At 29.5% G+C, this 11,094-nt stretch overlaps 3 protein-coding genes across 3 annotated transcripts; 2 read left to right on the plus strand and 1 right to left on the minus strand.

Moving 5' to 3' along the window:
• Nucleotides 1-230: 230 nt before the first annotated feature.
• LOC123295505 (coenzyme Q-binding protein COQ10 homolog B, mitochondrial-like) lies at nt 231-2,390 on the plus strand. Its single transcript, XM_044876879.1, has 3 exons — nt 231-462; nt 558-677; nt 1,858-2,390. Exons 1-3 carry the CDS (start codon nt 395-397, stop codon nt 2,321-2,323), a joined length of 654 nt encoding a protein of 217 aa, XP_044732814.1. The 5' UTR covers nt 231-394; the 3' UTR covers nt 2,324-2,390.
• A 4,052-nt stretch (nt 2,391-6,442) lies between these two features.
• On the minus strand, nt 6,443-7,430 carry LOC123295017 (peptidyl-prolyl cis-trans isomerase H). Its single transcript, XM_044876215.1, has 3 exons — nt 7,217-7,430; nt 6,946-7,122; nt 6,443-6,816 (listed from the first exon to the last, which is right to left on the minus strand). The coding sequence occupies exons 1-3, from the start codon at nt 7,298-7,300 to the stop codon at nt 6,523-6,525; spliced, it is 555 nt and encodes a 184-aa protein (XP_044732150.1). The 5' UTR covers nt 7,301-7,430; the 3' UTR covers nt 6,443-6,522.
• A 359-nt stretch (nt 7,431-7,789) lies between these two features.
• LOC123295575 (probable 28S rRNA (cytosine(4447)-C(5))-methyltransferase) lies at nt 7,790-10,595 on the plus strand. The gene is made up of 2 exons (XM_044876980.1): nt 7,790-8,038; nt 8,116-10,595. The coding sequence occupies exons 1-2, from the start codon at nt 7,933-7,935 to the stop codon at nt 10,203-10,205; spliced, it is 2,196 nt and encodes a 731-aa protein (XP_044732915.1). The 5' UTR covers nt 7,790-7,932; the 3' UTR covers nt 10,206-10,595.
• The last annotated feature ends 499 nt before the right edge of the window (nt 10,596-11,094 follow it).

An 11,094-nucleotide genomic window follows, 5' to 3' on the forward strand; every position in this document is an offset into this window, starting at 1 on the left:
TAATATTCTGTAATAAACTTTAACAAATAATTAAAATATCAAAATTTTGAGTTTCCAAAGATAACATCTTCATACCGTCTCTGATTTATTTTTATTCAAATAATGAATAAAAATAAATAATATTGACTATATAGCAAAGAGTTTATACTACTATATAGATGACTATACCTATATGACAAAGAAATATTAAACAACCATCTTTTTCTAGAATTAACTCGTGCGTAGTGCGCAAAAAGTGGTGCTTTTCAATTTCAATATTCATTCTTATTTGAAACGTCAGATTGTTTGACTTTGAAAAAAATGTTGAAAATGTGATAGTCAACTCAAGACTCCGTGTGTGTATAAATGATTTAGTTCATAACAAAAAAGTGACAAAATTTAGTAAAATACTCTAATGGCTAGTGGTAGATTTATTTCAAATTCAAATAATCATTTAAAGAAGACACTCACCTTGAGCTTGAGGTAGGCTTTTGGATAACTTATACAATATTATAAGATTAATGATGCAACCTTGAAAAATTTATAACATATCATTGAAAATTTTGTTATTTCTGCAGGAATAATTTCCTACTAAGCAAATGGCAGCAACATCAAGTGGCTGATTATATTATTAGGCATTTTATTAATCCACAACTAGGTTCGCGAAAAAAAGAATATAATGCCCGTAAACTGGTGGGGTAAGAGTTTTACCATATTTTTTTTTTACAAATATTTGCATGATAAATTTATACCGAAATAAAATAAAATATTTGCCCAATAAACAAATTTTGTACAAAAATTTTGAAAAATTTATTTTTTAAGGCCCCAAAGTGAAAAAATTTACGTTTTATATTATTTATTATGACGTCAGTCATGGTCAGATGCTTCAATGTTAATGACATAAACAAAAAAATTTCACAATTTCACTCGTTTGATATTTTTTTTATTCGTAGGCGCCAAAAATAATAACTGTATTATTTTTGAAAATAGTATTTTTTTTATATTCATAACATTCCAAACGGATGATGTCACGATAACAAGATTTGCTTTTAAAATCTTCATTTGAAGTGTATTCTTCAATCTTTTTTACAATCAATTAATAAATATTAATAGATAACTTATTAAAGTAAATAAATTTAAATTGTAAAAAGGAAACAATTTATATATCAAGAAATTTCTGTTGTCTGTTTTATAAAAAACTTGCGAGCAACAGAGCTCCATCACTAAGGTCATATTTTCCTCTCATTATATACTTTTTTTATTAAAAGACGCTATTTATTGATGTGACATTTATGCAAATTTTTGAAAAACTACAATTTATGCATAAGGGGAACTGGAATTTTTATATCTCAAAAAGGCACATCCTTGGCATTAACCCAAGTTTATACGGACTTTCAACCCTCAAGATTAATTTGGAGCGCATGTACGTTTAGAGCAAAAAAAATAAAAAAAAAATAAAAAATAAAAAACAGCGAAAAATATAATATTACGACATAAAAAGCTGGGATGGGTAGTTGATACAGCAAAAGGCACATCCTTGATACTAATCCAACCTACATACCGATTTTTATACCTCTATCTCAATTTGGGGAGGCTGTACTGAATTTCAATGCTATAAAAACCGTGAAACACATAATATTTTGACATAAAACAAGAGGGCTTGAATATTGGCACCCCAAATAGGCACACTTGAGGCATTAATTTTTTTTTTAATTAATCGTAAACATGTAGCTTTAATCTGAAATTCTAAAAAATGTGTTTAAACAAAATACTAAAATTTAACATTAATTAAATTTGGTATTTTATGAATACAAAAAAATAGCTATAATTTAAGGAAAAACTTAAACAATACTAAAATTTAATGTTTATTTTTAACAGGTATTCCATGGAACAAATGTACACAGTGGTCTCAGATGTGGAAAAATACAAAGAATTTTTACCATTTTGTAATAAATCCGATATAATAGTGAGAAGAGATGATTTCCTTAAAGCAAATCTTGCGATAGGATTTCCACCTATACATGAACGATACACATCAAGTGTTACATTACGTCGACCGTATTTGGTGCAAGCCGTATGCACAGACGGAAAACTATTCGATTATTTAGAAACTGCATGGAAATTTATGCCTGGTTTAAAAAGTAACGAACAATCATGTGTGATCGATTTTGCTGTATCGTTTCAATTCCGGTCGTTATTATATTCACAATTATCACATTTATTCTTTGATCAATTAGTGAAACAAATGGAAAAAGCGTTTATAACAGAGGCACAACGACGATATGGTAAACCTACAACCAAAGTGATACAGTTATCGTCGATGGTAGAAACCTCGAAGATGTAAAACTTGAACACAACTTTCTTGTATTTTAGTTTTATGATTCTGTGTGATTCCTGTTGATTATTGATTATAAATAATTATATATTTATTTATTATTTATTTTATGAAAGTTCTATTTATGTACATAACAAACGAAAAATGACATATTTTTTCAAATAAAATTTTAAAAAATATTGTGCCAATATTTATAAATATTGTTTTTATTTATTTTTCGCTTCGCATGGTTTATGCATTTTGCATGCTCAGCTGAACAATGTTTGCGATCGTTTTTTCGGTATATTTGACAAATCCATACCTTATCTATCTCTTTATTATTACAGAAAACATATCTAACAAGTGCTAAATTACCAGAGAGCACACGATTATACTGTTTTTCATTCAAACAGACCCTATGATTTTGTAGCATTTATGAACTCAGTGTAACAGTTTTTAGAATTTACGTAAAACTTATTTTAATAAAGTACTATTACATTAAAACGTTTCAAACTAATCGATATATTTAATGTTCTCTAAAATATCATAAAACTTATAATCTATATAAAAAAAGTTTACATGAATTTTAAAATATTTGATTAGAAAAAGGCTATTATAGTCAGGGTCGTAGTTACGGCACGCTCCAACAGATATCAAGGCGAAAAACAAAAATTCTGTTTTTACGTAAAACAAAAAGTCAATAGTGAATCATATAAAAGACGCCAATATATCTTTTTTTCATGCACAAACTGTATTATTACAATATTATAAATGTCATAATTTCTGGGAAAAACGATTTTTGAGGGAATTTTCCAAATATATCTTATAATATAAAGATACAAAATTTTATTGCAATGGCTGTTTTATGTCATAACTTTTATGATAATATGGAATGGCAAAATGTGGACACAAAAATATTTTCTATAAATTCCTGGTAAGTAAAAGTAAATACCTATTGTAAATAATTATCTTGAAACTCTTGTTGGGTAAAATGCCACCAAAAAAACTGTCTGATTCACAATTCAAAAATATTAGGGAACAAAATTCATTTGAACTACCATTTCATTAAGGAAAGGTGCAATATAAATATTTGCCACAAGCGCTGTGTACCCTCGTTATAGCCCTGATTATAGTGTAGACGAATTTTTGAGTGAATCATAAATGTTTTCTTATTAAATTCATTTAAATAGTTATTTATATTAATTTACATGATCCTTTTTTTGTTATGTATGACGTATTCACCGGTTTTTACCATTTTATTGATAGTGATGCACACTTGATTTAGCTTGTGAAACATAAAATTTTATTTCAAAACTAGCTGTATTTGGATACACTTTTAGATACACAATATTTTTGTGTCTGGTGCGTACACGAATGAGGCAGATGGTGAAACGCGTTTATAAGTTCCATCGTTGCCCATGTGGCAATTTTATTATAATAGTTTTTGACATAAATTTTTCAATGAGCTGCAGATTTTTAAGGCTAGAATCTCTCTTGGGCGTATATATATACTGTTTGTAAACTAAAACTATATCGTTAGCCATTTATCTTATCTTATATATTTAAACGAGCAATTCTTGTATATATATATATATATATATATATCAACGATCTTGGAAATGGCTCCAACGATTTTCATGAAAATGAGTATGTAGGGGTTTTTTGGGGCGATAAGTCGATCTAGCTAGGTTTCATTTATCAGAAATGTCGTTTTATCCGTCTTTTCATGAAAAATTTAAACATACAATGTAAAATAGGACTGTGCCTGACATCTATTGGTGTATAACGTAGTTAATGAAATACAATGCAAATTATAACATAACAAAAAGGAGGCGTTTGAGTAGTCTTCTAAAGAGAAAAATATGCATATCGGTCATCCAGATATTATTATATGAATTAAGAAGAGTTCTTATGGACGTTATTATGTATAAAACAAAGAGGGGCTGTATATGTGTATACATGAACACAGCTGATCAGACTCACCACTTCAAATTGTACACATAAAATACCAAGCACACACAGCAACACATAACCATAACAAACAATGCACATTCCCCCTTTGTTTTATACATAAGAACGTCCATACTTCTTACTTCATATATTTTATATGGCTAACGAGACACAATCGGTATATTAAATATGTCTTATATGTATATATTTAGAAATAAAATACACTCGTGTGAAGGCTGTTTGCCAATTTTCAAAAATATTACACTCATGTGGTGTGTGTATAAGTATCACTTTTGTTTTCTTAATTCATAAAATAGGGAATGCAAAATTATATTGATTTACAGAATCATCATTGGTGGCTCAGTTAATTTTTAAAATCTCGCTAAAAATAGTGTTATAACCGGCATCCCATATACAATAATCCATTTTTTCTTTAAGATATGTGAGATGCCAGTGCTATTTTTCCCCTAAATATGGCTTACCTCGACTGGATTGGATATTATAAACGTCAAGTGTTTGAACGTACACGACAATTTTGCTTTAAGGATATTCGTTGCCTGTATTCGCGGTTTTCGTAGACATTAAAAGTTATTAAAACACTCAGAGCATAAAGCAAAGCTTCAGATTTGAGTTACTCCAAGCAACATTCTTTGGGCGGGGATGTGTCATGAAAATCCCCGATCCTTAATTTCTTTTGAGAAATCCCAAATAGATTCAATATTTAAGAAGAGGTCTGTGTGCAATGAAAATGTACGATTATCACTTATTGTTCGAGAATGTTTATCCTTCGACAATATTCTTGAATTTTTTTTCAGAGTCACTCAAAGTGAACAATATCTGAAAATGGAACCACATTCCTTTTTGAAGTCGGTTAAAATATCGTCAGTCAATTTTTTGTTATCAAATAAAACAATACAAGAGATAAGAATTTTATCAATGAAGGTCAATAATTCATTAAAAATATTTAGCTAGATCAATATTGACGAATTAGTGACATAAGATAGATGAAGATGACGTCTTAAAAATATGAGAATGCATGATTTGTTATTAGATACGGTTTTGTTTGGATGGAATCTGAACCTATGATCTCATAAAATGATATCCGTGATTTTTTTTCAATACCTAAATTTCAAGTCTTGTGGTCGATTGCAATAAAATCATGATCACTACAAATTGATTCTTTATACTCTCCGCGGAAAAACGCAAGAAATATCATTCAATTAAGATAGTTTAAATATCAGTAAATATTACTTAATTTTTTTTGCTGAAACTGTAGCAAAAATATTGAGTAAATGAAGAAATGTTTCAAACAAAAGCTTTTTGTTTTGAATTTTACCTTTTTGGGTTAAGCCATTTTCACTCCATTTCAACCGGTCCAGTTTCTTAGGAAATTACGGGTCAGTATTATTTATAGTCAGAAACTTTATTTTAATTTCAACCGGTCAGAACTTACGTTCTGATGAGAAATTTTGTGATATTTTCAATGATTTTGAAAAATGGAGGAATGAAGGTTTGTAGAGTAGATATTGGCGATTCTACTCATTAATGAGCGAATGAGCGAAAAATTTTAGAAGACATTCACACTTTCAATCACCCACTTCATTTGGTAAAAGAAAATTCCGATATGAATCAGCTAATGTATCATTTGACCAGGCACGACCGGAGGGGGAGGAACCCTCCGAGCCCGAGTTCTGAAAAGGGACCAGTAAATCGGAAGCAAGAAAAAAATGTTTACTGTAAAAAATAAGTGGTTTGACAAATTTTTCTAAAAGCATAAAATTTCTAAAGCATAGTTAGTTGTTGAAAGTCACACCCTGGTTCTGAAACTTTTTTCGAATTTTGCGCATCTCTAATGTGAGAAAGAATAAATTATTTAATATTTTATTGTTTAAGGTTCGAATTAAATAGTTGAAGGCAAATATTAGACGAGTATTTCCTCTCTATTTACAATTAACATCTGGAGGCATAAATTCGTATTCATTGTGACTGATGACTATTTCAATGATTCAATAAAAAACAAATTAAGATTTGATAACCTTGTCCCTCATAAAATAAACATATATTATTGTGCCATATTACATTCTGTTTTTTTTTTTGAAGGATTGGGGATAGGGGCCCGTACTTACTCATCCCTCGGATCCGGATTTAACCTTTCCTTATAGCAATGAAACAAAATAATTACAAAACTATAAATTATTATCTAAATTAAACTTATTATTAATAAATTAAAAAAATACAAATACGTTTGCAAATCACACTTACAAAAACAATTAACTATATTACATTTGACCGCACTGTAATATCGTCACAGGTATTTTAGGTTTGTTATTTGGTCCTGTAGGTACATTTTCAATTTTTCTCATTACTAAAAGTCCATCAATTACTTTACCAAATACCACATGTTTACCATCTAGAAAATTACACTTAGCGCACGTTATGAAAAACTGACAACCATTTGTATCTTTTCCACTGTTTGCCATTGATAATAAACCTGGAGCATCATGTTTCATTGAAAAATTTTCATCAGGAAAGGTACTTCCACCATAAATGCTCATCACACCGGTACCGTCGCCCTAAAAAAATTATGCAACGTAAGATTGATCTTCAAATGAATTAAAATTGCTCTGAAGTACCACTCGCCGTATAGGATTTCAAGCTATAAACATTTTACAAAACTAATTGTTTAAATAATCATTACTTACATTAACAAAATCTCCGCCTTGAATCATAAAATCCTTGATAACACGATGAAAAATAGCACCCTTAAAACCTAATGGAACACCATCTTTTTTATATTCGCCGGTACAAAACTGTCGAAAATTTTCACTGGTTTTAGGCACGACATCAGCAAATAGTTCAAAGATCATACGTCCAATTTCCTACATTATAGAAAAATAGATCAATAATAATTTACAGAGATATCGTGAAAAAATCAATTTATTTTAAATATATTAAGGGTATAGTTATAATTACCGTTGTTCCAACTGTTACATCGAAAAAGACAACAGGATTAGCTGGATGTCTTAGTTGAGACTGAATTTGATTCCATGTAGGCATTTTTCATTTAATAAAGAATACTTTTCTAATTTAAATTATTTTGTGAATACAGAATAATTATTTGGTTTGTATTTTTTTAAATGTGTAGGTTATGGTTATATTCGTATATCGATGATAGAGATGTGCCGGATCTCCAAAAATGTAGATCCGCGGATTTGGATCTATATTTTGCGAATTACCATATTTTGTTATATGCTATAAATTTCGTCCAGTTATACCAATCATTTTAGATCAAAAAAGACCAAAATGTTAACACAGTTAAAAATAAAAATATTGTTTTTTATTTGTATAGACTTCCAAGATGCGATGCTTTACAGCGATTTTTTTGTTTTATATTCTCACAGTTAAAATGTTCTAATCTTAGCATATTTTCTGCGAATTTAGTTTTAATTTATTCTGGTTGCTGGAATCGCAAGAAAATGATACAAACAATTTCAGCAAGAAACAGATATATTTAAATACAGATCTTTCTAAATCGGCGAATATCTGAGGATATGAATACGAATATTCGGTTCATCACTAATATGAATACTAGCCATCTACTGAATGATTCAAGAACAATAAATTTCTGTCAATTATATTAATCTTAGGTTAAAATAAATTTAACTAAAACACACGTGTTTGCTTACAAAATGGGACGAAAAGCAAAATTTGATGAAGAAACTATTGTACAAAAACGTGGACCTGGTAGAAAAACTAAAAAACAAAAAGATCCAACATTTGATAAAAAATTAACTGGTAAGTGTTAAATATGTTTCATTTTAATACGCATTTCGATTATTTATTTGAGTTAAAGAGAATTACAATTATTTCAGAATCTAAAGATGATATAAAAAAGAAATTAGGCCATAGACAGAAACAACGTGCCAAGAAACGACTAAAGAAAATTGAATTAAAGAATGAAGCTAAGAAACTTAAGCTTGAAAACCAGAAGAAAGAGGTTGTAAAAACTGAATCCGAACAGAACGATAGTGATGAAAATGATGAAGTTGAAAATGAAAAAGTAATCAAAATAAACGGTAAATTAAAACAAACCAAGAAAATTAAATTGAAAAATGAAACTAAAAAGCTTAAAGTAAAAAAACAACAGAAAGAACAGAATGAATTAGAGCAAGGGGGTAGTGATGAAGATGTTGACGATTCCGTAGAAGAAGAACAAATCGTACCAAATCTTAAAAAGAAAGAAGCGAAGAAAAAAAACGTTAAAATCGAAGCGAAAAAACGCAAACTTGAAAAGCAAAAGAAAAAAGATAGCGATAAGGAATCTGATCAAGAAGAAATTGTAACAAATCATAAACAGAAACAAACGAAAAAAAGCAAATTAAAAAATGAAGCCAAAAAGCGCAAACTTGAAAAACAAATTGAATCAGAAGAAGAAAATAGTGATGAAGATGAGGAAGAAGAAGCTGAAAGCGAAGAAGAAAGTCCCAAAAAGAAAAAGGCAAAAGGTTATACAGATGAAAACAGTAGTTGGCTACAACTTAAAAAGAAATCAGCTGTAAAAATAGGTACACTTGATGAACTCGAAGACGATGAAAATGATAGCGCTGTTGAGGACGATGATTACAACACAACAGAAAATTCAGATGAATCCGAAGATAGTGATTCAGATGAATTACCAATTGAAAAAGCAAATAAACAATTGAAAGCTAAAAAAATGGAAGATGATAAACTAGCCGAAGAAGAATTAAAATCTGCCGTTGACAATCAAGCCGACTTTGTGTTCCCTGATGAAAATGACGACCATGTTGTTGATTTACAAGAAATTCAACAAAGAATTCGAGATGTTATAATGGTATTATCAGATTTTAAACGACTACGAGATCCAAATCGACCCAGATCTGATTACATTAGTTTGTTAACAAAAGATCTGTGTGCATATTACAGTTATAATGAATTTTTAATTGAACGATTTTTGCAACTCTTTACTTTATCCGAATTACTTGAATTTCTTGAAGCTAGCGAAGTACAACGACCACTTACAATTCGCACAAATAGTTTAAAAACTCGTCGGCGTGATTTGGCACAAGCTTTAATTAATCGAGGTGTTAATTTGGATCCAATTGGTAAATGGACTAAAGTTGGTTTAGTTGTATATTCGTCAACCGTACCCATTGGTGCAACTCCCGAATATTTAGCAGGTCATTACATATTACAAGGGGCATCAAGTTTATTACCTGTAATGGCGTTAGCACCCCAAGAAAATGAAAAAATATTGGATATGTGTGCGGCTCCAGGTGGAAAAGCGTCTCATATAGCATCATTAATGAAAAATACTGGAATATTGATAGCAAATGACGTAAATAAAGAAAGATTACATTCCGTTGTAGGTAATTTTCATCGTTTAGGAATAACAAATTCTGTAATTTGTTCATTGGATGGTCGTAAATTTCCTACGGTGACAAAAGGTTTCGATCGTGTTTTGTTAGATGCTCCATGCACCGGTACCGGTGTCATAGCGAAAGATCCTAGTGTAAAAACCAACAAAGATGAAACCGATATTAAACGATGTTTTAATTTACAAAGAGAACTTTTATTAGCTGCTATCGATTGTACAAACGCAAAATCAGCAAACGGAGGTTATATTGTATATTCGACATGTTCTGTTTTACCAGAAGAAAATGAATGGGTTGTTGATTATGCGTTGCGAAAACGGAATGTTAAATTAGTACCAACTGGGTTAGAATTTGGAACTGAAGGTTTTGTTAATTACCGGCAACATCGATATCATCCAACAATGAATTTAACGCGGCGGTATTATCCACATACACATAATATGGATGGATTTTTTGTTGCTAAACTTAAGAAATTCTCAAATACTTTGCCGAAAAAACAAAATGATGAGGTGGAAGAAGAGGAGGAAATTGAAAGTGGTGTAGAAACAGATAATGCGGTTAATCAATAAATATTTTTTATTAAGCGTTGTTAAAGAAATAAATTTTTGGGGGGATATGTAGATTGTTTATATCTATGTATGCATTTATTGACTTTTTTAAAGAACTTTCGTTTTGTTGTTTATTATCGACATTTTTCTAGATACATGACCAATTTTCTTTAAAATGTTAATATATTTTCTAAAACGACAATTCAAATACAATTATTCCCGAATATGACCAAAATATGTCTCCGAAAGAGTTCAATTTAAAAAAAAAAAAATAGCAGTAAATCATTTTTGCAATGTCTAAAATAGTAGGTAAAATTTGGAAGAATTTCAAACGAGAGCTGTGTTGGGCATGTTTGTGAAACTTGAATTCATTCAATAACGTCGTATATTATTGAAAATATTAATTATATATTTGATAACTTATAAATTTTATCAATAAACAGATATTTTTCTCCAACATCAATGTTTTATTTGTTTCTAAATTACCCTTCTATTTTATGATTTGGACCGACATTCGATTTTTTATGGATCGGTATGTTTGAAAAGTTATCAAGAAGGATTCATAAAACAGAAAAATTGAATCCATTTGGCAATTAGATGGGTAGTGTTCGATATAGTGTCGAAAATCTATATATTTAAGGGGATATTTTAAAAAATAATCGAAAAAATGTCAAATGGAACCGATTTTATTATTTTTGGGTCAATATAATTTGATATAACGAGTTTTATCAAATTTCGAAACAAAAACGTGGTTTTTTCGAGTTTTTCTTTTTAAAAAAATTGCCAGAAACCGAGAAAAAAATTTTGTATTCCAATTTTGTTTAACTAAGTACGCAGGGTCAGTATGACCAAAAAAAAAATACAAAAATTGGGTTCATTAAATGATTAGATGGACAGTGTTTGAGATATT

This window comes from Chrysoperla carnea, chromosome 3 (genome assembly GCF_905475395.1).
Source record: "Chrysoperla carnea chromosome 3, inChrCarn1.1, whole genome shotgun sequence".
In the NCBI taxonomy this organism is placed as follows: Eukaryota; Metazoa; Arthropoda; class Insecta; order Neuroptera; family Chrysopidae; genus Chrysoperla; species Chrysoperla carnea.

Excerpts from the sequence above, each read along its gene's own strand:
- LOC123295017 (XM_044876215.1), bottom strand. The coding sequence starts at position 7,300 with ATGCCTACATGGAATCAAATTCAGTCTCAACTAAGACATCCAGCTAAT. Across the intron at positions 7,123-7,216 it reads ATGTAACAGTTGGAACAACG|GAAATTGGACGTATGATCTT; the intron begins GTAATTATAACT and ends TCTATAATGTAG. Across the intron at positions 6,817-6,945 it reads AAGGCGGAGATTTTGTTAAT|GGCGACGGTACCGGTGTGAT; the intron begins GTAAGTAATGAT and ends TAATTTTTTTAG.
- LOC123295505 (XM_044876879.1), top strand. The coding sequence starts at position 395 with ATGGCTAGTGGTAGATTTATTTCAAATTCAAATAATCATTTAAAGAAG. Across the intron at positions 463-557 it reads ACACTCACCTTGAGCTTGAG|GAATAATTTCCTACTAAGCA; the intron begins GTAGGCTTTTGG and ends TTATTTCTGCAG. Across the intron at positions 678-1,857 it reads AATGCCCGTAAACTGGTGGG|GTATTCCATGGAACAAATGT; the intron begins GTAAGAGTTTTA and ends TATTTTTAACAG.
- LOC123295575 (XM_044876980.1), top strand. The coding sequence starts at position 7,933 with ATGGGACGAAAAGCAAAATTTGATGAAGAAACTATTGTACAAAAACGT. Across the intron at positions 8,039-8,115 it reads ATTTGATAAAAAATTAACTG|AATCTAAAGATGATATAAAA; the intron begins GTAAGTGTTAAA and ends CAATTATTTCAG.